Genomic DNA, 27,269 nt, shown 5'->3' on the forward strand with positions numbered 1-27,269 from the left:
GAAATGTTTTACGAACAGTATCTACTGCAACAGAAACAAGATCATTTAAAATGAACGGCTAAGAAAAGATGCAGAGAATTCATAATAAAATATGATCTTCACACAGAACCTGTTGAAATTCCGCCACAAGAACAGGCCGAAGGGAAAAATCGTTCCAGGAATCTGTGACAACTTAAAATCAGGAAGAAGTATTGACCATCATGGCAGCTTTCAGTGACCTTACAAAGGATAAAATTAATATAAATATCTTTGGCTATCTTCATTCCTTTTCTGCCAAACAATTATTAAATGTTTTGATAACCACCCTTTAATAATTCTACTCACATTTACATACAGGCTCATGGCTCAGTCCACTGAAACAGCCTTTTGAGTCACTCCCAGGAAATCATAGCTTATCTCAGAAATATCAAAAACACCATAAGTATGTTCCAGAGAAAGTAGGCTGTAAAGTGAGCCGTTTTTCTCTTGGTTTTTTTGTAAAAAGTTAGCAATGATCTTCCATCGGCTATTTTCAACTTCCTCGTCAGCCCATTTGTTTGCTGGTAGAGTAGTGGAACGAAGTAGTGGGTATGCACTGTCGTGGTAGACTTGGACAAATAAACGTCTCATAAATTCTTCATCTCTCTGCAAACAAAGATAAAATGCAAGCTACTTCTGTGTTAAGGAATTTTTAACATTTATTTAAACCATATACTTTGCACAACATAGTTGTTAAGAAATGTGAAGTATTGAAAACATGAAAAAAACCCGTTCAATCCTGTTTTAGCAACAAACCTTTAACTGGTGCACCCAACCAATACAAAATAAACAACTGAAAACAAAGCACTGGCAGCCTTGAGAAGTCCAGCAGCAGCCAAGTTTAAGCAAGATTGCATGGTGCACTAGATCTTTAGTTCCATGGATCTCATCCAATTAGACAAACACCTATGGAATGCATTGTGACATTAACATTATCATGTTGCATGACCAGGTTACATTACCAGAAGCCAGATAGATGATTAAGAAGTTTGTCCCTCTTGATTAGATAGAATAAAGTGCATTGTGAAGCAGTTTCAGAAATGCAAAACATCCACAACAGTTTCAGAAACTTAAAACAATTGGAAAAAGCACATCTTTTATGATGAATATCTTCTATGCACTATTTAATGAGAAGAGCAGGATGACGCCGAAGAAAGCTCAGTGCTCCCCTGATGAATGGCCCCCTGCATAGCCGCGGATGAGGTAATTAAAACCCTATCCCAGGTGAACCCACACAGGGCAACAGGCCTAGATTACATGTAAAAACACAAAATTCTGGAGATACTCTCAGCTGGTCAGTGTCCTTTATGTAGCAAAGGTAAAAATTCATAACCAACATTTTGTGCATGGGCCCCTACGCACCTGATTACGTGACTGGTCGGATACTAAAGGACTGTGCAGACGTCTTCATTGACATCTTCAACACCTCATTGTAGCAGTCCATTGTTCTCAAAGGGTTTAAGGCAGCTTCCTGGTCCCCAAGACAATAACAAGCCTCAAGCATGAACCTCCACCATTATGAAATGCTTCAACGTTGGACCTGTTCCAATAAGCCAAAAGAAGAAACCATTCCACAGACAATGCCTTGCCTGCTCCACTCTATCCTGTCCCACCTAGAGAATAACGGCTCATATGCCAGGCCCATTGTCTTCAACTTGGCATTTAATATGGTAATTCCGCAGAAGTTGAAGAAACTAACCTTACTGGGTCTCAACACCCCTCTTTGTAACAGTTAGAGCACATACTGTCCAGGTGGGTAGCAGAATGTCGAGCACTGATATGTTGAGCATAGGCACACCTCCGGGATGTGTCCTCAGCCCACTCCTGAAAATGCTACTGACCCATGACTGAATCTTCAGACCCAGCACCAACAATATATCATCAAGTTTGGAGATGACACAATAGTAGTTGGTCTCATCAGCAACAGGAAATGAGTTGCACTACGGAGAAGAGGTGGAAAATCAGATTTCAGATTTATTGTCAGAGGACATACATGACATCACATACAACCGAGATTCTTTTTCCTGCCGGCAAGGTAGAATTATCACTTATTGGTAGAGCAAAAAAAAACCTACTCAACATACACATGTAAACGAATATGGTCCGTGCAATCCAGAGAAAGAGGAAAAAAAAATCAACAAAGTGCAAAAGTAAGAATCCTTAAATGAGTCCCTGATTGAGTTTGTTGTAGAGGAGTCTGATGGTGGAGGGGGAGCAGGTGTTCCTGAACCTGGTGGTGCGAGCCTTGTGGCACCGACACCTCTTTCCTGATGGTAGCAGCTGGGTGGTGTGGATCCTTTATGATTGCTGCTGCTCTCCGATGACAGCATTTCCTGTAAAGATTTTCAACGGATTTACCTGCCATGTCCTGAGCTTTGTCCACTATCTATTGCAGGGCTTTATGCTCATGGGCCTTGGAGTCACCATTCCAGATCGTGATGCAGCCAGTCAGCACCCTTTCCACCACACATCTATATAAATTTTCCAAGTACACCTCTGGTTTTCCCGTCCTGAAGTCAGCAATCAGCTCTTTGGTTTTGGTGACATTATTATTGGTGAACCATTCAGCCAAATTTTCAACCTCCCTCCTGTAGGCTGACTCATTCCCTCTTTTTATTCCACCCACTACAGTGGTATTGTGAATTTATAGATGATATTGTTGTCACACAGTCATAGATGTCTAGCGAGTAGAGGAGGGGGCTAACAACAGAGCACTCTGGTGCTCCAGTGCTGATGGAGATTGTGGAGATCTTCTTACCAATCCTCACTGATTGGTCTGGAGGTGAGGAAATCCAGGATCCAATTACAGTGGGGTGTTGAGTCCCAAGTCTTGGAGTTTGCTGATCAATTTTAAGGGGATGGTGCAGGAGTAAAAACCCGAGTCTCAACTGGACAAGACAAACGAAATGATTGTGGACTTCAGGAGGACCAGAAATGACGACCCTCCACGACACATCAACAACTCTGTAGTAGGGAGAGTGGAGAGCACCAAGTTCCTTGGCTTTCACTTAACTAGTGACCTATTGAGGACAAACAACATCTCCTCACTTGTCAGGAAGACGCAACAGCGATTGCACTTCCTGAGAAGACTAAAGAGAGTGAGGTTACTGGTCACCATCTTGTCAACCTTCTACAGGAGCTCTATCGAGTGCATCCTGGCCGGCTGCATCACAGCGTGGTACGGTTGCTGCAGAGAAATGGATTGGAAGTCAATCCACAGGACCATAAGACTGGCAAAGAGGATCACTGGAGTCTCTCTCCCTCCACCCCTACTGGCGTGATCCAGCGGGGTCGTTATCTGAAGAGGGCAAACAAAATAATTGAGGACCCCTTCCACCCTGCATACAGCATCTTTCAGCTGCTCCCGTCAGGAAAGATATGCAGGAGTATCAAAGCCAGCACCACCAGGCTGAGAAACAGCTTCTTCCCATGGGCAGTGAGAATGCTGAACGACCAAAGGAACTGCTCACACTAACCATCCAAGATTCTCAAATTTATGAAACAATAATATATACACACACACTTGTCCTTCATATGTATTGTTTGTCTGTATGTGTAGTGTGTCTGGTTGTGTGTCCGCGTGTTTTCCATTGAAGACTGAAGAACGCTGTTTCGTCAGGTTGTACTTGTGCAATCAGGTGACAATAAACTTGATTTCTTGCATATTTGCAATTGACTTCAGAACGTAATGAAAAAATTCCACATCCTCCATTGACTCCATTATGCTGCCTAGAAAGACAACGAGATACCGAAAGACCTATCACACCCTAGACATGCCCTCTTTTGAACATGGAACATTACAGCACAGTACAAGTCCTTCAGCCTACGATGTTGTGTCAACCCAGACAAACCTAATCAATAATCTAAACCAGTGGTTCTCAACCTTTTTCTTTCCATTCACATCTTTGGCTTGGCTTCGCGGACGAAGATTTATGGAGGGGGTAAAAAGACCACGTCAGCTGCAGGCTCGTTTGTGGCTGACAAGTCCGATGCGGGACAGGCAGACACTCACATACTACTTTAAGTATTCTCTATGCCATCGGTGCTCTGTGATTAGTAAGGGATTGTTTAAGGTGGTATGTGGGTGGAAAGAAAAAGTTTGAAAACCACTGTTTTAATTATACTGAATTGATTCATGATGTGCCGTTGCCTAACTCCAAAGGAAATGGACCAATGACAATTTTTCTGAAGCAAATATTTCAGTAACAATTGAGTCTAGAGCAGTGGTTCTCAACCTTCCCTTCCCACCCACATACCACCTTAAGCAATCCCTTACTAATCACAGAGCACTGATGGCGGAGGGATTATTTAAAGCGGTATGTGAGTGAAAAGAAAAAGGTTGAGAACCACTGATCTAAACCTTTCCTACCTCACATCCACATGCCTGTTTAAGAGTCTTTTAAATGTCGCTATTGTCCTAGCATCCACCACCACCCCTTGCAATACATTCCAGGTACCCACTACTCTCTGCTTGAAAAAAAACTTGCCCTTTAAGTCACCCCTAAACTTTCTTCCATGCACCTTATTCTGATGACCACTGGTATTTGCTACTGTCACCCCAGAAATAGATGCTGGCTGTCCACCATGCCTCTCATAATCTTGTCAACCTCTATTAAGTAATCCCTCATCCTTCTTCACTCCAAAGATTAAAAACCCGAGCTCTGTTAACCTTGCCTCATTAGCCATGTTCTCGAATCCAGGCAATATCCAGGTAAATCTCCTCTGCACCCTCTCCAAAGCTTCCACATCCTTCCTCTGGTGAGGCAACCAAAGCCAAAAACAATATTCCAAATGTGATCCAACTCAAGTTTTATAAAGCTGCAACATTACCTCATAGCTCTTGAACTCTATCCCCTGGCTAATGAAGGCCAGCATACGACAAGCCTTCTTAACTATTCTATCAACCTGTGTAGCAACCTTGGATCTACAGATTTCGATTCCAAGGTCCCTCTGTTCTTCCACACTGATTAAGAATCCTGCCATTAACCATGTATTCCACCATCAAGTTCTACCTTCCAAAATTTATCACTTCAGACTGAACTCTTAACCGTCAATTATCATAACTCTGTATCCTGTCTATATCCTTTTGTAATCGAAGACAACAAACCATCCATAACATCTCCAACCCTTGTATTATCTGCAAACTTACTGATTCAACCTACCACTTCTTCGTCCAGGTCATTTATAAGCAACACAAACAACAGAGGCCTCAGAACAGATCCTTTTTGAACTTTACTCGTCACCGATCTTCAGGCAAAACATGTTCCATCTACTACTACCCTCTGCCTGGTGCAGGCAAGCCAATTCTGAATCCCATGGACCCCATGCCTCATGACTTTCTGAACAAGTCCGCCATGGGGGACCTTGTCAAATGCCTTACTAAAATCCACATACAAGACCATAAGACAGAAGAGAAAAAATAGACTATTCGGCCCATCATCTCCCTGCCACTTAATCGTGACCTGATCCATTTTCCACACTCAACCCGTCTTGGCGTAACCGTTGATGCCCTAGCTAATCAAGAACCTATTGATCTTTGCCTTAAATACACCCAATGACTTGGCCTCCAAGACCACCTGTGGCAACAAATTCCACAGATTCACCCCCAGCCCCACCCCACCCCGAGCCTGAAAAGACATCTCCCACCTGGACCTTCTTCAAATTCTTTTCTCACTTCTCCGAAAAACTCAGTTAAGCACATGAGGCACAAACTGTCCCACACAAGGCCATACTGGTTGACTATCCCTAAGAAGACAATGCTTCTCTCAATATTCCCAAATCCTGTCACTAACAACCCTGTCTGATAGTTTCCCTACCACTTGCCCAAGACTCACTGATCTAGAATTCCCACAACTCTCCCTGTTACCTTTTTTAACAAGGGGCTGAAATTCGCCATTCTTCAATCCTCCAATATCTCCTGTAGCCAAGGAAGACACAAAGATCATCGCCAAAGCCCCAGCCCAGGAGTCTGTGCCCCTCAATTACACCCAATTAACCGAGAACCTGGTAAGTTTTTGAATGATGGTGTTAGGTAAAAACATCATGAGCTGGGAATGTAGAAGGAGTCACCCAGTGCTGGGCCGTAACAAGATGCAGTTGTGACCTTGTACTCTCAAGATAAGAGTGGGGATGACAAATTGATGTGCAGGAAACTAGCAGAGAAGGATAGCAACAGTTTATTCATTGGACAATGTCATGGTATGATCATTTACTAAGTACGTATCCTAAGGTATATAAAAAACACCACTTGCTGATCACGGCAGAATGCGCCTTCTCCAACTAACACTGTTAGTTGCAAGTGTTACAATCCGGTAATAAAGAACAAAGAACCTTGATTTCGACTCAGTCTGGTGTCTGACTCACTCATTCATGAACAAAGCAGACCTAACAATGGGAGGAAACTGGAGTGCCTGGAGGGAACTCATGGAGACACAGGGAGAACGTGCAAATTCCTTTCAGACAGTAGTGGGTCTGAATCCTGTTCGCTGGTGGTGTAACACAGTCTTGTGCTAACCTTAGTTAGGGTTTACTTCCTAAACCTTTATGTTTCCTTCTTCCTCTTAACTAGGAGACTCATTTCCTTGGGCAACTAGGGCTCCCATCTTTTCCCCGGTCTCCGTAGGGCCCATCAACCCAGAACCTCTTGCAAGTGGTCCCATCAGGAAGAAGGCTAAAGAGTTTGAAAGGGTGTACTAAGGACAGTTTCTTCCCCTGCAACCATCACTCTCCTGAATGAACCCTGGAACAGAGCTCTTGTGCAGTCCTTGCTTGGTGCTAATTGATATTCCTTTTCATTGTAATCTTGCACTCTGTAAATAGTGCTTTTTATACAGGTTTTGTACTGCTAGAGACAACCTATTGGACTGTTCACAGAAGATCCTTCTGTGGTGAATCTCTGCTAAGCTGCCTGTCTCCCCTCTGGCGAGCCTTGCTGTACTAACATTGGCTGTGCATTATCTCTACCGTTAAGGACCTCCCCTTGGATATAACTGTATATGCACCCATTGTCTTTCACTATTGTACCAGAAGTTTCTGCTAATAAAATCCATAAATATTGTTTGTCCACTTCGTCTTTGTCTACTTCATCAACTGGCACTTCACCTTCTCACTGGACTAGGTAATTTGTGACATATACATTCAATGGCAGAAGGCACAAACCACCTTGCACACTGCCCATCCACATGTTCCACTGACCACCTTCTGCATAATCTGTGGGAACTTCTGTGGTTTCCACACTTACTTCATCAGCCACCTCAGAATCCACTCAAGTAAATGGAAAAATGTGATTCAATATTTGAGCCTGGTCTTGACAATGAGGGAAAAAAAAGCACATTCTCAAAAGCTGTGGCCTTGGCCTCAACTCCCACTCTCCAATTAGATTCATTGATTCGATCTTACAGGTTGCAATCAAAGAGAATTAGTGACTTTCTCCATGACCATCTACAACACCAGGGCTTTGCAAGGCAGCGCATTTTGCCCTTAATATTCTCTCTGTACATCAATGAATGTGCAGCCAAACACCACTCCATCTCCAACTGCAAGGTCGTGGATGCCACCACAACTGTCAACTATATCTCTCACAGAGTTCAGAAACAAAATAGAGAGACATGTGGCTTAGTGCCAGGACCACAATCTCTCCTTCAAGGCTAAGGAGTTGGTCATTGACTTCCCAAAAAGATTGGAGCTCACTCCTCTGGCCACATCAGCAGTGCTGAGGCAGAGAAAGTAAGCAGATTTAGGTTCTGAGGAGGAAACCTCTCCAGTAACTTGCTGTGGTCTACCCACTTTGACACAATGGTCATTAAAGCACACCAGTGTCTTTACTTTCTCAGAAGCCTTCATCCTTTAACAACTTCTTCAGATGCACCATTGCACCACCCTATCAGGGTGCATCATTGCCTGGGAATCATGAACTGCTCCACCCAAGGCTTCAAAAAACCAGAAGGTTGTGAATGTGGCCCAGTCTGTCACTTCTCTCCATCTCTACCTCCCACTACTTCAGAAAGTACAGCCAACATATTAAAGACTCATGCCAAACCAAACACAATCTCTTCACGCTCATCCCATTCGATTCAAGGACAGTTTCTCACCAACTGTTACCAGATTCCTGACTGAAGCTCACACGAGTAATATAATGTTGTCTTTGGGTAACATAACATAACAATTACAGCACGGAAACAGGCCATTAGGCCCTTCTAGTCCGCACCGAACCAAACACCCCTTTCTAGTTCCACCTCCCTGCACAATACCCATAACCCTCCATCTTCTTCTCATCCATATACCTGTCCAACCTTTTCTTAAATAATACAATTGACTCCGCCGCCACTATTTCTCCCGGAAGATCATTCCACACGGCTACCACTCTCTGAGTAAAGAAGTTCCCCCTTATGTTACCTCTAAACCTCTGCCCCTTAATTCTTAACTCATGTCCTCTTGTTTTAATCTTTCCTCCTCTTAACGGAAATAGTCTATCCACATCCACTCTGTCTATCCCTTTCATAATCTTAAATACTTCTATCAAATCCCCTCTCAACCTTCTACGCTCCAAAGAATAAAGACCTAATCTGTCCAATCTCTCCCTATACTCTAGATGCTTAAACCCAGGTAACATTCTGGTAAACCTTCTCTGCACTCTCTCCACTCTGTTTATATCCTTCCTATAATTAGGCGACCAGAACTGCACACAGAACTCCAAATTAGGCCGCACCAACGTCTTATACAATCTCAACATCACCTCCCAACTCCTATATTCCATGCAATGATTGATAAAGGTCAGCATACTAAAAGCCTTCTTCACCACCCTATTCACGTGAGTTTCTACCTTCAGGGAACGATGTACCGTCACTCCTAAATCTTTCTGCTCTTCTGTATTCCTCAATGCTCTCCCATTTACCACGTATGTCCTATTCTGATTCTTCTTACCAAAATGAAGCACCTCACACTTATCAGCATTAAATTCCATCTGCCATTTTTCAGCCCACTTTTCTAAGCAGCCCAAATCCCTCTGCAATCCTTGAAAACCTTCTTCATTATCCACTATTCCACCTATCTTAGTATCGTCTGCATATTTACTAATCCAATTCACCACCCCATCATCTAGATCATTAATGTATATAACGAACAACAATGGGCCCAATACAGATCCTTGAGGCACACCACTGGTCACCGGCCTCCAACCTGACAGACAATTATCCACTACCACTCTCTGGCCTCTCCCTTTCAGCCAATGTTCAATCCATTTGACTATCTTAAAATTTATACCTAAAGACTGTACCTTCCTAACTAACCTTCCATGTGGTACCTTATCGAAGGCCTTACTGAAGTCCATATAGACAACATCCACTGCGCTACCCTCATCCATTCCTAGTCACCTCTTCAAAAAATTCAATCAGATTGGTCAAACATGACCTTCCTCCCACAAATCCATGTTGAGTGCTCCTGATCAAACCCTGTCTATCCAGATGTTTATAAGTACTATCTCTAAGAATTTTCTCCATTAATTTACCTACCACAGACGTCAAACTTACAGGCCGATAGTTGCCAGGCTTCCTCCTTGAACCCTTTTTAAATAACAGAACCACATGCGCAATGCGCCAATCCTCCGGCACTATCCCCATATCTAATGACATTTGGAAAATTACCGCCAGAGCCTCTGCTATTTCCTCCTTCACTTCTCTCAATGTCCTGGGGAAGATCCCGTCTGGTCCCGGAGACTTATCCACCTTTATATTCTTCAAAAGCCTTAAAACTACACCTTTTGTAATCTCTATATTCCCCATATTTACCCAATTTGCTTTTTTTATCTCACATCTCCCAATATCCTTCTCCTTAGTGAATACCGAAGAAAAGAAACTGTTCAATATCTCCCCCATTTCTCTAGGCTCCACACACAGTTTTCCGCTCTGATTTTCTAAGGGACCAATTTTGTCTCTAGCTTTCCTCTTACCATTAACATATTTGTAGAACTCTTTTGCTCTGTTCTGATTTCCCTTTGAAACTCTGCACTTTATCTTTACTGTTATATTAGCATGGATTGACTAGCTAACAAAATAAACTTCTTCCTGTAGTTTTTTCATGTGACAATAAACAAAATTGAACTTCATATCATTATCAAATTGATCAACAAGAGTGGTGCAGTGAGGTTTTATACATCATAGAGGTCAAATGTGAGATCTCAGACACCTCCTGGATTCTGAACCCCAGGTGAGCTGATTTTTTCCCCCCCACTGTCCCAAAGACATGTTGTTAGGATAATGGCCATTGTATATATCCCCTGAATGTTAATGGTAGGATAAGTATGAGGACATACTGGGTACTAAGACAGAATAAATATCAGGGAATGGGATTGATTTGACTGCAAGCAAAGAATTGATGGGTTGAATGACCTCCTTACCTGTAAGTGAAAACACAACCCATCCACTGAATGTCACATCAAGGTCTCCCAGATAGACAATGACTTAATTTCCTCAGGATCTTCCCTCCACACCTTCCCTTAAATGTACATAGACTGCTTTCACTTTTATGACAAAATCCACAAGTATGAGGTAGCCATTGCTTCACCCTGCCCTTCACCCCATTGAATCCAATTCTTGCCACCTTAACTCCATTCCTTTAACTCATTCTGATACAGGCCCTTTCCACTTCTATTCAAAACACCTCCAATACCCTCTACTAGTTTCTTGCCTCCAATCCGCTCACCTTACTCACTAACATATAATTTGGAGCAACACAATTAATTTTCCTTTTATATTTTCTATTCTTATATATTTTATGCCTCTGAAAAGCTCAGGAAGTAAGACTTTCATTGCACTTTTGTATATGACGAATTTCATTCAGGTAAACAAGAAGTCTGCAGATGTTGGGGTCTAGTGAAGTACACTAAAGTGCTGCAGAAACTCAGCAGATCATGAAGCATCCACATAAAATAATAGGCAGATGACTTATCAGGCCTGAGCCCTTCTTCAGGTATGCCGAAATACAGGCAGATGCGCAGACGGGAGGGGGAATAAGAGAAAGGAGCAGAAAGGTGATGGGGAGGTGCAGAGGCCTGAGAAAGATATTTTCTGCAGATGATGAAAAGCAAGCGAATGGGAGAGGAGTCTACCAGAGGTTGGAGGTTGCTTTCCACGGATGCTGCATGACCTGCTGAGTTTCTCCACCACTTTTATAAACTTTATTCAAATATATTCACCATACCTCCTGCAAAGATTCCATTCCATTCTGGATTTTCCAGGATTCTCCTTTTGATTTTGGGTTTCAACAGCAGCTCTGACTTACAAATGAAGTTAAACAAGAGGTCTGCAAATGCTGGAGTCGAGTCCAATACACAAACATGCTAGGTTGATCTGCTCCAGCACATTTGTGTATTGCATTCGATCCCAGCATCTGTTTGACCTGCTGAGTTTCTGGCTGCTCATTTCTGACCTACAATTCAGTTTTAGCATGTTTCCTTGTTTCTTTTCTCTGCTCTCATTAACCTATTGACCAGTAAACATTGAGACCATATGGAAAACCAAACCTTCATCTCATCACAGTTAATCCTTCTGTCCTACCAAGGATTAAATAGAGAACTGTTTCTGGACTACCAGACTTGAAACAATGTCGAGCGATAAAATACTCTGGCCTTTCAAAAGTACAATTTGTTTTCAGAATCAAGAGCTAAATAGTTACATGATAGCAAAGAACAATCAAATGGAGAAACAGAACAGGTTGAGTAGCATCAGTGGAAGAAAAAGGTCATCAATGCTTTGGGGTGGGGGCCTGGCAAGATGGCGTAGAGTCTAGAATTGCAATCACGACCTCTCTGGCCAGACTTTTAAATACCCGTTTTTTTAACCCTTTGTTTCCAAGTTTAAACTTTTTAAATTTTAGTTTAAAGTATTAAGGAATTATTATGGCCACTAATGTAAAAAGACTAAATCTCAAGTCCAAAAGAAGATACATTTTCGAAGTGTTGAAGATTTGGGGCCTAGACGACTTGAAATAGCCCCAGGCTCAATTTCTTCATTGCCTAAATCCCAAAGATTGCCTGTGGAGGCTGAAAAGGAAAAGCATCAGGCAGCATTACAATCTGAAGAAATCGTTTTTCTTCGCGAATTGATGAGAAAACAACAAGATGCGGGGGGAAACCCTGAAGAAGTCGGGATGCCGTCGCTGGGAGTCCAGACTCGCAGTAAAACTTTTAAAATGCCTTCTGTTGAATTGCAGCAGGAGCTGCAGTTACCTTGTTCTGCCACCAGGTCAGAGAGAGTAGAGCTGAGATTTACCAAATCACAGTGTATGCAAATGAATGCAGTTATTCAAGCTGTATTAAAACCTGGAATGGATTTGTTGACATCTCAAATGAATGAAATGGTTCAAATGAATGCTGGTATTAGTTCAGAATTAAATATAGTTAAGACACGTGTGGATGCATCTTATGAAGAATTTTTAAAATTTCAGACTGCTTTTTTTGGACTGTAAACAACAAGTGACTTCTAACACAGAAAAAGTGTTGAAGGTGGAAAAATCAGTCATAGGATTAGGAGATCGTGAGAAGGAGCTAGAAAAAAAAATAGATTATTTGGAAAATCAAAGCAGAACGAATAACGTGAAAATTGTTGGTTTACCAGAAGGTATAGAAGGACAAGATCCTCTTCGTTTTTTTAAAGACTTGATTCCGCAAATATTAGGGCAAGAATTTTTCTCTGGGGGATTGGTACTGGAAAGAGCCCATAGAGCTTTAAGAAGAATACCCTCAGCTGGTCAACCCCCGAGACCGGTAATAATTTGATGTCTGAGTTATTTGGATAGAGAAGCAATATTTTGACTTGCAGTGCAAAATGCGAGACAACGACAAGCCCCGTTATTGATTCAGAATAGCAGAGTCTTTTTTTTATCCTGATCTGAGTCAAGAGGTCACTCAACGTCGACGTCGATTCAATCCAGTTAAAGAAGTCTTGTGGCGTAAAGGTTATAAGTCTACTTTTCGTTACCCTGCAGTGTTGAAGGTCTTTTACGGTGACTATCAATTTCGGTTTTTTGAAACTGATTGTGAAGCAATGATTTTTGCTGACTCATTGCCAGATATAAGAGGACAAAGACGTAGTCCACCATTATCTCCTAAAGGAAAATCTGGTTGCTCTGGAAACAGAAGAAATGGCAGAAATGGGAAAAATGGGAATGGAAAGAGTCCACCTCCTTCTGAAATGGGATCTTTGAGACTGGAGTCTTTTGGATGAAAAGAAGAATTTTCTTATTTTATTTTTTCTTTTGTTATTATGATACTTGGATGTTACTGATTGTTTGGCTGGGGAGGGGGAGATTTGCACTAAGTTCTTTACTAGACATCACCCACTGGTGGGTGATCCACATCCAATTTTTGTTTAGGGGATTACTACCTTTTAGTCGTATTTTGTTGGGGGGGATTTTTTTAATTGTTTTTTTAAATTTTTTAAAAACTTTTTTCTTAGTTTTTAATTTGTGATTTTTTTTATTGGAGGGCCTATATACGTTGATTTGAGTTTTTATATAAAATATTATTGGTATTTAGTAATAATAATAGATATGTCATGTCAAAGTTGAGGTTTGCTACTTTTAATGTTTGAGGTTTAAATAGTCTGATTAAGCGTAAGCGAGTCTTGGCGTATATTAAGAAAATGAAAATTGATATTGCCTTTTTAAACATTTAATGAAGTTATGGATAAAGAAAAATAAAATGATAGGTTCTAGGGGTAAATTATTGGCTTTGACTTATTTATTTTTCAATACATTATCAAAGTTTATTGCATTGGAGATTTAAAGGTGTGAAAAATTTGGGAGATTGTTTTAAAGAGGGTAAGTTTTTATCTTTTAATCAGATGAGGGAAGATTTTGGTATTGATAAGAATTCTTCATTTCTTTATTATCAAATTCGATCTTTGGTAAAATGTATGTAGAGATATGATTTTACCTAAAATGACTAAATTTGAGACTTCTCTTATGAAGGTACCAGAGAAGGGTTATATTTCATTTATGTATCAAATATTACAGGATGGTATGGATAACAAGGGTTGGGATAGATCTAAAATTAAATGGGAAGCAGATATTGGTTTTACTTTTTCTGCAGAGGATTGGTTAGATCTGTTATGATAGTGTAACTAGATTGATAAATGCACATTATGCAATGATTAATTACAATTTTTTACATCAGTTGTGTTTGACAGCTGAAAAATTGAAAAAATATGGTTTTAATGAGTCAGATTTGTGTTTTAGATGTGGTGATACGGTTGGAACTTTTTTTCATGCTGTTTGGTCATGTATACATATACAATCTTTTTGGAAGAAAATTCAATCGTTTTTAGAATTTCTGTATAAGATTAAAATAGTTTGAGATCCAACAGTATTTTTATTGGGTAGTTTATAACCTCTGAAAGGCTTGGGATTAGATAAGTTCCAGCTTGCTTTTGTATAATTAGCTTTATCCATAGTGAAAAAATGTATTGCTAGTATGTGGAAAGATACAAATATGATTATTCTTAATAGATGGCATAATGAGATGAAATATTGTTTAATAATGGAAAAAAATTACGGATGTTTCACATAATTATAATTTTTTAATTAATAAGTGGCTGTTGTACTCGGAATATTTACATTTCAATTGATTAGATTTTAATATGTATATTTAACTTTTTTTAAATATTCTTTCTTTTTTCTTTTTTTATGGCTCTCCTTAGGAGAGTTGGCTGGGGGGGGGGGGTTTCTCTTTTTTTATATATATATAAAAAAAATGTTCATGTTCATGTTTAATTGCTGTGTATGTCATATATTATTTGTTTTTTTGAACGAATAAATAAAGTTTTTTAAAAAAATCAATGCTTTGGGGTGAAACCCCTTCATCAAGGCTCAAATAGAAGCTTCGTTTTATTGCCTTTTCATTGCTGTTCTCAGTCAGTAGGACCTTTCACGCTATTTTCCCCCTGGAGGCTGGCTGTAAGCGCGGAGGGAAAAATATAAACACCTTTCATGGAGCAGCACTAAAAAGCTGTTCTTGTGACACATTCATGTTGAGCAGTGCCTCGTACCAACCTCCGGAACCAATGAGACGGGGCGACTGGTGCCGTAGCACTACCCGTCATAAATACATGACAGAGCAATGGCCCCTTCCATACCCATAATCCCCCATGCGCTCTGCGTGGGAGATTATGGGTAGGGGAGATAGCCATTGCTCTGCTGCATTTTGTGCCTCTGATGGCCTGGTGAGCAGCCGGAGTGGCCGTCACAGCCCACACCCGCCACCCCCTGATGGCCCCCAGCCTGAGGGCCCCCACTGGCCACCCCTAACTTGATGGCTCCCACCGCCCACCCCTGTTCTGACGGCCCCTGCTGGGTGCCCCTGCCCTAATGGCCCATGACCTGACAACTCCTACCGCCCATCCCTGCCCTGAGGCGGTCATGGAGGGAGAGGGGTGAGTGGGAGGGAGAGATGGGGTAGATGGGTCGCTGGCTGCCCGCCCCTTGGCTGCGGCATTACATTTAAGTGAGGTGACAGAGTGCAGAGCTCCACCAATGATCCTTCGCCAAGAGGGATTGCAGTCAGCGCCTTGGAGCCAGCCACAGCGCATTTATAGAGGTAAGTCTCCCGACGCAAGGGCGGAGAATCTCCACCTTTAACAGTTTATCTGAATATAAGAGCTTCTGGGAGAGTAGTGAGGGGAAAAAGAGCAAGGCAAGTGTGATCAATACTTTTCAAGGCATTTTCTCTGCATAAAAGGGCCTAGTAAAAGATATTGAAAAGCTTATTCCAAGTCAATTCTTCAGCTGAGACATTTTGTTAGATAACATGCCTACAAAGAGCTTGGGGCATTTGTTAACATTAAAGGCAGTAGACAAATGCAACTACTAATTGGTATTGGTGCATTTTCCTTTTACTTCAGCACAGTAGCCTGCCCACTGATAACTTTACATAGCTGTGCAGCAGTAACTAGCAATCTTTCAGAAGCCTGAAGCTCTTTCTAAATTTACTTTGCAATATTGTTAACTTTCAAAAACATCAGACTAATGTAAATCAAATTAAACATAAAATTTACCTTCTCAGATCGTTTCACAGTTAATTCCTTTTCAGACCAAGCACTCTGTCAAATGGAAAGCAACCAGGCATCAATATCAAGGAAATGTCTAAAGTTTATCATTTTATAAATCTGTGAGAGAGTTTACTCCTATTCCTAGATACAATACTGCCAATAAAATACTGAAAATACTTCTTAAAAAAAATAATATGGAACTGGGTCAACAGCCAAATCATTATATAATCCACCACCTGAAAATTTTTCTTTGAATTTTTATATCTCTTTAAAGTTGGCTCTTTAAAAGCTTTACAAATCAGAATCTCCTCTGCACCCTCTCCAAAACTTCCACATCCTTCCTATAATGATGCAACCAGAACTGAACCATCTTCCAAGTGTGAAATATTGTTATTGCATCTTTCTGTCCTGGGGTAATTTCATGTATGCTTTTTTTTCCCACAGATTGAAGTAACTGAAGTTTGAACAAAGGTTTTACTGGCAATTTGATGAGAAGAAACCAGATTTACGTAATGCTATAGAGGTGGCATATGATACTTAAACCATCTGCAGTCTACTGCCAGAAACATTGTGCAGAACAGCAAGACTTACCCTGAGAGCATCTACAATATCAGTTTGTTCCAGAAGTTCAGGAAACGTTGCCAGCACTGGGTTACAGATGAGATCTGTAATGCAAAGAAGAAAAACATCCCACATCTATCTGCAATGCGAGTCAAACAAAAGTACAAGATCTGACCAGGAACCAGTAATATATTCTACTCATGAAAATCACGATTATTGCAGTGGGTTGCCTAGGAAACATGATGGAATAGGTAGCACGTAGAATTGCATTATCAATAAAGGTAATCAATCCAAACACTGGCAGAGTAAAGACTGTCAATAGGAGATCTTATGGTGAAGGGACTGTGCTTTAAGCAGAAATATTACAATACAATGGTTATATGATGTAATATCCTATTTAAGTTTAGAGAAATTCAGGTATATTATCAAAGATAGAATGTTTCAATTTATGAAATTCTGGGGCCCGTTCTTTTACAATTGGAAGGATTTAGAATTCATTGTATGTTTTGGTGGTTCACTGCCTGTTCTCTGGAGGTTACCAGCAGTTCCACGTTATTTTTTAAATTATACAAGGTAACCTTGTTCAGAGGGAGGGGTTTAGATTAGATGTAGTTTTTGGTTTTAGTTTTTATGGTTTTTTTTTTCCCTTATGTTTTTTCATGATTTATTTCAATAAACGGGTTTAACATGGTTATAATCCTCAATGTAATTTGTTTACTTTTTTCTTCTTTGTGTGTGCTTGCTTCTATACGAATGAATTGTCAAGTGGTTTTCAAATTTCTGTAGCCGTGCTCATGATAAACTCAATAAAAATAAAAGAAACATTACAACAATACTAAGTTTCTGCACTACTAACTCTTGTGCAACAGTGAAAGGCAAGAAATTGAGCATTGTGAATAGTTTTGACACAGTAAATAAATTTCCAATATCAAACAAAGGTTGTGAGGGCGATCTGGCTGCGACATCTGTCACCCCATTGATCGCTAGGGATGATTCGGCTGATCTGGCTGGGTGTCACCCTTCCCTCACAGCTCCATGTGCGTCCCTCCCGAAGCTCAGCGCTCGGTCGCAGAGGATGGCCCCCTAGAAGAGGACCGCTCCGCCGGTCTAGGGTATATGACGTAGCTACTCCCCTGCTAATCTAAACCTCAAAGACCAATATCAAGCAAATCAGCATTGCAAATCAGATGGGTTAAGAGTCATTCATGTGATATTGTCATCAAATTTCGTTCTACGAAAGATCGTAGAACGACAGAATGGTTTACCACACAGAATAATCAAGGCCAAAATTACTGTTCTTTTAAAAAAAGAGAGAAATATGTTTTCAAGAAAAAATGGCGGGCACTACACTCCCCTGAAGGGACATACCACCCTGTCCGACAGCCATCAGCTCTGTTCAGGCTTTAAATGACCTGTTAAAGGAGCCAAAGGTGTTTATTTAAAATCCTGCGACTGCGAGGTCTAGTCCCAAAATGGCAGGGCCCGTGTGCGGCAGCAGCCTCGAGGTGTGGCAGACTCCAGGGGAGTCTGCAGGGCACCAGAAACAGAGTGAACACCCCATGTTGAGGAGAAATAGAGAAGATTCCCCCAAGAATGGTGACCACGGTGGTGGACCAGCAAGGGGTTCTGTGTCTAAAGGACACACACAGGCGGCAGGCTGTTGGCGACTTGCAGGCAAGGAACCCACACAGACCATGGGTTGCCTGGTGAATGGCTCATGAGAAGAAGATACCAGAACCAGGATTCAAGAGGGTGCTGATGGCTGTTGGCGACTTGCAGGCAAGGAACCCACACAGACCATGGGTTGCCTGGTGAATGGCTCATGAGAACAAGATACCAGAACCAGGATTCAAGTGGGTGCTGATGGCAAGAAGGACCTTGGACACTGAAGGCTTCCTCATCAGGTTTGGATCTGTGCTCACGTTGTCAATGGTTGGAACTGAACTGGAGGCATGTATGGCTGCAGGAGCACTGGAAGGAAATTCAAGAACTCTCAGTGACTCTGAGAGGAAACTCTTTTGCTGTAAGGGGTGCTGGGCAATGCCAATGCCTGATGGCAGACTAACGACAATTTCATGTCATATGGCATTTCTGTTTTATTGCATGACAATAAGTAGTATTTGATCTGAAATGGATGCTACAGGTAATTGAGACAGGAATAGGTATTGAAATTACTTTTGGATTGATCTTATAAAGAGTAAACAAAGATAACTCCATCCGTACTGCAAACCTCTATAGTTCTATGAGAGCATATTTCTTTGTAACAAAAATAATATGTGCAATTGTGCTGTAGATTCTTCCCAATTGTGTCCTTATGGCTTCACCTTAATACTGTATGTCAAATTAGCAGCAGCTAATCCCAGTATGTGATAGAAATGGTTCTCCCTCTGCACATGATTTTTATGACTACAAAAAGTGATAAACTACAAATCTATTGATCATGACTGTTAACAAAACTTCCTGGTCACACACATTAATCACAAATCTCCGATTCAGCAAATGCAGTAGATTACAACTTAATTGATTTTGTGTCTGCAGCAATGAGATGTCACTTTCACAACCGTCCACCCTTCCTCTCAATTGCCTGGGCGTGAGTTTTCATCCATTAATTTACCAAATGGCTACAATTCATACCTTGATGGTGAAAGGAGGGCAAGATTAAGTACACCTATGGTTTGTTTAGTGAGTCATATTTCAAGCAAAGGGACATGGGGAAGAGATCAACTGCAGGAAATGCAGCTCATCCTCCCTGGGCCTAATGCAGAGGCAATACTGACTGAGATTTGCTAACAGCACCAACCAGTGGTTTATCATAGCATGCTACTGGCTGTATAAATTCAATCAACCATCAGCTGAACCCAAAATAAACTTTTTATACATATATTTATTGTTGAGCATTTCCCTGGTCGAATAGATTAGAACCTGCCAAAACAAAGCAACTTTCACATTTGAATAGAATGAAGGCCTTTGGCTCTGTATTCTCACCAGCACTTTGTTTATGAATTCTGTCCTTAAGAAGTGCTTCTGCAAGTAATTGTCGATAAAAGGCCAAAAGGTGGATGTAGCAATTGGGTCCAACCAGAGTTTCTGGAAGCAAGCTGCAAACAGAGTAACAGAGTGAGCTATCAATTAATTGGAGTCACCCATCAGTAACAGAAGTTTAACTGTCTTTAAGTCAGAGCCAAGGCCCTTGGCCCAACTTACCTTCGCTGACTAAGTTGTCTATCCAAGTTAGTCCCATTTGCCTGTGCTCACCCCATATTTCCTCTAAGTCTATCCTATCCATGAACCTGTCCAGATACATTGCTCTGCGTGTGTGGATAAAGGTGACCCTCCTGTCTCTTTTAAATATTTCTCCTCTCAGCTTCAAACCATGCCCTCTAGTGTATACCTATCCAGTCTCTCCTAATAATTCAAGCCCACCCATCCCCATAACATTCTTGTGAATCTTTTCTGCACATATATATATGGTCTCACTAATATTTTGTACAGTTGTAACATGACATCCTAGCTCCTGTATTCACTCGTCATAGGATTCTACCGAATGGAAACAGATCATTTGGCCCATCTTGGCAATGCCAACCAAGCTAGTTCCATTTATCTGTATTTATCCCACATTCCTCAAATGTTCTGATCAATGAATACAACCACACAAAATGCCATTTTCACCACTCTGTCTACATATATCTCAAATTTCATGGAACAATGCACCTGAACTACTTCTTTGGCTTGGCTTCGCGGACGAAGATTTATGGAGGGGGTAAATGTCCACGTCAGCTGCAGGCTCGTTTGTGGCTGACAAGTCCGATGCGGGACAGGCAGACACGGTTGCAGGGGAAAATTGGTTGGTTGGGGTTGGGTGTTGGGTTTTTCCTCCTTTGTTCGACAAGAACTCTCCGGGTCCCCATTAATATATATTCCTCTCCCTTCCAATTATGGAATAAATTTCATTTGATATTTTGGGATCAAATGACTAAACTATCCATATTGTACGAAAGTCTACAGCTTTCCTGCTCAGCCACACAGCCACATTACAACTTCTTTATCATTCTCCCTACATTTGAGTTTACGCTAACTGATCAATAGATTTTCTGCCTTCCCCCCTGAAGAGAAGTAATACTTTTGCAGGTTGCCAATCTGCAGGAGATTTTCCCAAATTTAGGAATTTTTACATCTAGCGTCTTTGCAACATTTTCTAATAGCATAGAACACAAGCCACCAAGTCCAGAGTTTGTCAGATTAACAACCAGGAAAATCAACGGTAATAATTGTTTAAGTTCCATACTTTTGTACTAAAATCATTTGGGATGCTTTTACTATCTTCTGTTTTTTTTGTAATTCTTTATTTATTGCACTCTGAACTGTATAAACCAATATATTTACAGACGCATCTCTTTAAATATTCACAGTGACATTTTCTCTTTTTTTTCCCTTATCCCTCCCTTCCCCCTTCCCACCCCCCTCCAAAAACAGTAAATATTTGAAATTTAAAAATACAATAAAACAATATCTTTATACAAAAGGAATACAAACAAAAAAGACGTATCACCTACTTATACACATTAAATCTGATCGTGTTTATCTTCTTATCATTTGATGTGGTGGTGGTCCGAGGCCTGCTCTTTCTGTTATGTTCTATATATGGTTCCCAGGTTTTTTTGTCTTTTAAATTATATGTGATTTTTTTTCCCAATGGGATACACTTAAACTTGGTTATATATTCCATTAATATTTATAGTCATATAGTCCAATGTGGCCATCTTATATCTTTATTTTCACTTCTTTTCCGTCTCTTCACCACCTCCATCCCCTTTTATTTCATTACTGTTTTTTAAGTTTTCCTTTCTAATCTCAATATATGACAACGCATTTAAGACATGAAATACCCCAACTATCCCCACAATCAAAAACCCTTTAACCCCAAATGAACTTCCCCTCCTTGGATTGCCTCCTGTCCCTTGATAGCAACCACAACACCCCTTTCCATTTGGCTTGCGAACTTAGTCGCAAGCGTCAACCTATTTCGCAGTGACCATTATACTCCCCTCTCCCCCAGAGAACACTATTTTCCTATACTTATAACAAAGCTCACTCTCTTTTTTCCCCCCCTTCTTCCCTTTCTCTTATCCATCTTTATATGTACATTATCTTTATATTTTCTTGCCAGTCTTCCTTCTTGTCACTCCTCCTCCTCTCTTCTCCTGTCCTGCAAATGTTCAGCAAATTCTTGGGCTTTCTTTGGGACCGAGAACAGTCTATTTCGTTCCCCAGGAATTAATACTTGAGTACTGCTGGATGTCTTAATATAAAGTTATAACCTTTCTTCCATAAGATTGTTTTTGCCATGTTGAATTCCTTCCTCTTCTTTAAAAGCTCGGAGCTTATGTCCGGGTAAAAAAATATTTTTTGTCCCTTATATTCCAATGGCTTATTGTCTTCTCTAACCTCCTTTCTTGCCAACTCTAGTATGTTTTCTCTTGTCGTATATCTTAGAAATTTTACCAATGTGGATCTCGGTTTTTGATGTCGTGGCAGTTTCAGTACTAGCACTCTATGCGCCCTTTCGATTTCTATTTCTTCATGTGAATCTGTCGTTTCCAGCACCTTCTGGATCCATCCTTTCATAAATTTCTTCATATCTGACCCTTCTTTGCCTTCTTTCAGGCCCACTATTTTTATGTTGTTTCGCCTATTGTAGTTTTCCAATACATCAATTTTTTGTGACAATAAATCTTGTGTTGTAGCGGCAGCTACACTGCTCCTCAAAGAACACACACAACTAAACGCGTTGAGCTCTGTGAGCAGACTAGTTTATTGAAGGCTGCTGGGCTGTACTTATACTCCCAGCCTGGACCTGGCTGAGAACTGCGCTGGAGGGCGCCGACGTCACCTGGGCGACACATGGTCCCCCAGCGCAGGCTTCTGAGCCCCGTGCTGGGAGGAAGGGAACACTCCCGACGGCGCCATTTTGGCCGGCTGCCCTGCCGTGTGGCTTACAAGTGGGGCCAGTTCACCTGTCTAGTGGTGAGCCCCCACACAGCCCCTACCCCCAGAACCGCCGCCAATGTCCTTTCTCGCCAGACGCCTCGCTTCTTGCGCTGGGCTACGACCACAGGCTCAGTGGGATCGAGGTGCGCTGGCTTCAGCCTGTCCACAGGAAACAGCTCCCATCTGCCACCAACGTCCAGCGTGAAGGTGGAGCTGGAACGCTGTACAACTCTGTACGGCCCCTCATACGGTTGATGCAGAGGTGCCGCGGTCAGACCCCGCCGAAAGAAAATGTACTCCGCGGAAAGCAGTTCGCCGGGAATGTGAGACGGGCGGGTGCCATGCCTGGGCGGCGGTGGGGGTTCGAACGAGTCCAAGCGTGCCCTGAGGTGAGGAAGTAGTTCGTGTGGTGACTGTTGGGGATTGTGAGGTGCATTGACAAACTCACTAGCTAGTGCCAGTGCCGCACCGGGAGTGAAGTGGATGTCCAGGAGGACCCAAGGCAGTTCGTCCACCCAGTTGGGACCGGTGAGGTGGGCCATGAGTGCTGACTTAAGGTGGCGGTGCAGGCATTCGACCAGTCCATTGGCCTGCAAGTAGTCGGCAATGGTTCGGTGTAGGTGGATCCCCAACCTGTTGGCGAGCTGTGTCCAGAGAGCAGATGTGAACTGGGCGCCCCGATCGCTGGTGAGGTAATCCGGGACGCCGAACTGGGCGACCCAACCATGCATCAGTGCCTGGGAACAAGAGTCGGTAGAGGAGTCTGGCATCGGGATTGCCTCAGGCCAGTGAGTGGTGCGGTCCACCATCGTAAACAGGTAACGGTTGCCCTGGGAAATGGGTAAGGGCCCAACGATGTCCACGTGAATGTGGCTGAACTGTTCCCGGACGTGCTCGAACTCCTGTTCGGGTGCCCTGGTGTGCCTATGCACCTTGGATGTCTTGCAATGGGTGCATGTTCTGGCCCATGCCATACAAACCGTTCTGCCACCAATTGGACAGTGGACCTGATGGCCGGATATGAAAGGTCGTGGATGTGACGGAAGACCTGCCTGCACCTCTGCTGGGGAACCACTGGTTGTGGGGTGCCCATGGAGATATCGCACAAGATGGTGCCTTCGCCGCTCGGAGTCAGGAGGTCTCGGAACCGCAGGCCCGCGATAGCTGTCTTGAAGGCCCTCGTCTCCTCATCAGTCTTCTGGTCCCGGATGAGCTGGTTGAAGTCGAGGTCGGGCATCAGCGCGCAGATGACCGGTCGCGAGAGTGCATCAGCAACCACATTGTCCTTCCCCGCCTCGTGCTGAATGTCGGTGGTAAACTCTGACGCAAAGGAGAGGTGACACTGCTGGCCAGCCGACCTGGGACCCTTTGCCATCGAGAGCGCCTGGGTGAGAGGTTCGTGGTCGGTGAAGATGGTAAAAGTCCTCCCCTCCAAAAAATAGTGGAAATGCTGTACCGCCAGGTACATGCCCAGTAATTCGTGGTCGAAGGCACTATACTTGCGTTCCGGCGGGCAGAGCAGGCGGCTGAAGAATGCCAGCGGCTTCCAATGTCCATTCACTTGCTGCTCCAGAATGGCACCGACGGCTGTGGCAGAGGCATCAAGAGAGTGCCATATGCAGGTCGGTGTGTAGGTGGGCGAGCATGGTGGCCTTTGCGAGGGCATCCTTGGTGGCCTCGAATGCGTTGCAGGCTTCTGGGTTCAAAGCGAGCATTTTGTGCTTGGCTGCGATGAGAGCGAAAAGCGGCTGAATGATGCACGCAGCTCCCGGGATGAAGCGGTTGTAAAAGTTGACGATACCCGCGAACTCCTGCAGCCCCTTGAGGCTGTCCGGGCATAGGAGCTCCCTGATAGCGGCGACCTTCGCAGCGGTGGGCGTGATCATTCGGCCGTGATGGTATGGCCCAAGAACTGCACGGACTTTTTCCCGAACTGGCTCTTGGCCGGGTTGATGGTAAAGCCGAAATCGGCCAGCTGGGAGAAAAGGGTGCGTAGGTGGGCCTTGCGTTGCGCCTGGTCCTTGCTGGCGACGAAGATGTCGTCCAAATAAATAAAGAAGAAATCCAAGTCCCTGCCCATAAAGTCCATGAGGCGCTGGAAGGTCTGAACGGCATTCTTGAGCCTGAACGGCATGCACAGAAATTCGAACAAGGTGTCCACAAGGCGCCTACCTCGAATGTCTACCAGAAGCCCATGTGCGAGGAGGAAGTCTGCATCCAGGATGGCAGTCAAGAGGGACGAGACGGTGAACCTCAACTCGAAATTTCGTTGGCCAATTTGGAAGTGGACTGTCTTGTCTCCATACGTCCGGATTTCACGGAGGGGAGGTCCACGAGGTCAGTTCCTGGTCTCAATGACCGTGGCTGGGATGACGTTGATCTGGGCTCCAGTGTCAACGAGGAACCGCCAGCCACTGACAGAGTCCCGCAGGTAGAAGAGGCTGTGTCCTTGGCCAGCCGCCAGAGCCATCAACAGCAGCTGGCCTGGTTGTTTCCCTGGAACGAGCGGGGCTGACAACACTTCCGAGCCTTGGCTCCCCAGCACTGGTGGTAGAAGCAGAGGCCTGGAATGGATGCTGTGGCCTTGGTATGCTATTGGGTGCCCCTGCAGGGGCCAGATGCTCTACCACAGCTCTAGGGGCGGGCTTGGTGTGGTCGTGCCCTTGCCTCGTGACCTGCTGGACCGCTGAGCCCTCCGGGAATTATGCGAGCCATAGCTCTTGGGCCTTCTGGGCGACCTTCCTTGGGTCGGTGAAGCTCTCCTAGACTAGCAGCGGCTGGATGTCCCCAGGCATATTGTCAAGGAAAATGCGCTGGAAGAGTGGGCAGTTGGTGCGCTTACCCATGAGTGTGAGCATCTCGTCCATCAGCTCCATCGTGGACCTGTCCCCCAGGGCGTCGAGGTGCAGCATCCAAGTGGCACGCTGGTGTCGTGTCTGGATAGTCCATGGGATCCAGTAAGTACTCGCTTGATGGTCTCGTATTTGTCTTCGGCAGGTGGGTGCTGAACGAGGTGCAGCACGTGTTTGGCGGTGGCCTGGTCCAGGGCAACGACCACATGGTAAAATTTGGTCATGTCGGACGAAATCTGGCGGAGGTGAAACTGAGCCTCCACGTGGCCGAACCAGGTCTCTGGCTCCTGAACCCAGAATTCAGGCAGTTTCACGGCTATAGCGCTGATCCCAAGCTCGCTCATGATGGGTTCAAAGACGTTTGAACCAATCAGGGTCACCAATTGTAGCGGCAGCTACACTGCTCCTCAAAGAACACACACAACCAAACGCGTTGAGCTCTGTGAGCAGACTAGTTTATTGAAGGCTGCTGGGCTGTACTTATACTCCCAGCCTGGACCTGGCTGAGAACTGCGCTGGAGGGCGCCGACGTCACCTGGGCGACACATGGTCCCCCAGCGCAGGCTTCTGAGCCCCGTGCTGGGAGGAAGGGAACACTCCCGATGGCGCCATTTTGGCCGGCTGCCCTGCCGCGTGGCTTACAAGCAGGGCCGGTTTGCCTGCCTAGTGGTGAGCCGCCATAGTGTCTCTTCAATTTTTTTCCCGCTCTCTTCCAACTTCTCTCTTAAATCATTTATCTCCATTTCTGCAGCAGCTTCTCGTTCCTCCACATTTTCTACTCTTTTCCCTATTTCAGTCATGACCAACTCTAAGCTTTTTATTCTGTCTTCAGCTCTTTTCATTTTTCTTTTGATTGAACTAAATTCTAATGATCGCCATTCGTTTAATGACCTAATTTGTTCTTCAAAAAAGGCTTTATCTAAACTTTGTCTTTCTATTTTACCTCTTCTTTCCTTTCAAATTCTTGGTCTTCTTCCTCCTCCTCTTCTGAGTCTGTGTCATCTTCTTCTCTGTATCTGTGTATCTTCATCCTTCTCTGGTGAGCTGCTTCTGTATCCTTGCTGGGCCTCCAGCTGCTGTGTCTCCTGTTGTTGGGCCTCCCGCTGCAGGTCGACCTGCTGCTGGGTCTCCTGCCGCAAGTCGTCCCCCTGTCGGTTGTCCCATAGCCACTCACCCTCTTCCAGCCCTTCATTCCCTTTCTCACCACTCTTCTTTTCTTCTTTCTTGTTTATTTCCACCAACCGAACGCCCCGATACTGGGCGTCTCTCAGCTGGCCACTCCGCAGCTGGTCGCTCCTCAGCCGAGTCCCCCTCCTGTCGGCGTTAACCTTTTCTTTTACTTGCACACTGCGCACCTCTTCTTGGCTCTGAGAGCCATTTTTGGAGTCCATCGGTCGGGAGGACACTGCTCCTCTGGGGACTCACCAACACCGGAGATCAGCCGCTCCTCTCCACGGTGGCTCTCTGCTCCGATGTGTAGGTAAGGCCTTCTTCTTTCTTCTCCAGTGATTTTCCTTCTTCCCTTTTCTCTGTTATTGTTATTTTTTCTCTTTTGGGTGCCATCTTCTGTCTCTTCTCTGTAACTTTATCTTTCTCTTCCTATGTTTTATGTTTATTGAGCTCTGTTTTTTTACACTTTTTTCCTTTCTCTGGAGAGGGCTGTTTCTACCCGACCAGCCACTCAATCACGTTACTCCCCTCTACTATCTTTTTTTGATAAGATATTTGGTCAAAAACTCTTTCCCTGATTGTTAGTTCCCCGGTCTTATCTTCACTTTTACCTTAGTTTCATTTTGTTTCTTTTTGTTTC

At 43.5% G+C, this 27,269-nt stretch overlaps 1 protein-coding gene across 2 annotated transcripts in view; it reads right to left on the reverse strand.

Moving 5' to 3' along the window:
• Nucleotides 1-289: 289 nt before the first annotated feature.
• Nucleotides 290-27,269, reverse strand: part of nphp1 (nephronophthisis 1) — a 117,517-nt gene continuing 90,537 nt past the window's right edge. For both annotated transcript variants that reach the window (XM_069887656.1, XM_069887655.1), the window contains 4 exons: nt 19,605-19,717; nt 16,650-16,723; nt 16,065-16,109; nt 290-624 (listed from right to left, as the gene is read on the reverse strand). In XM_069887656.1, the coding sequence (XP_069743757.1) occupies nt 346-624; nt 16,065-16,109; nt 16,650-16,723; nt 19,605-19,717 (511 nt within the window). In that variant the 3' untranslated portion in view covers nt 290-345. The remainder of the gene's footprint in view (nt 625-16,064; nt 16,110-16,649; nt 16,724-19,604; nt 19,718-27,269) is intronic.

Source organism: Narcine bancroftii, chromosome 6 (assembly GCF_036971445.1).
Source record: "Narcine bancroftii isolate sNarBan1 chromosome 6, sNarBan1.hap1, whole genome shotgun sequence".
Classification (NCBI taxonomy): domain Eukaryota; kingdom Metazoa; phylum Chordata; class Chondrichthyes; order Torpediniformes; family Narcinidae; genus Narcine; species Narcine bancroftii.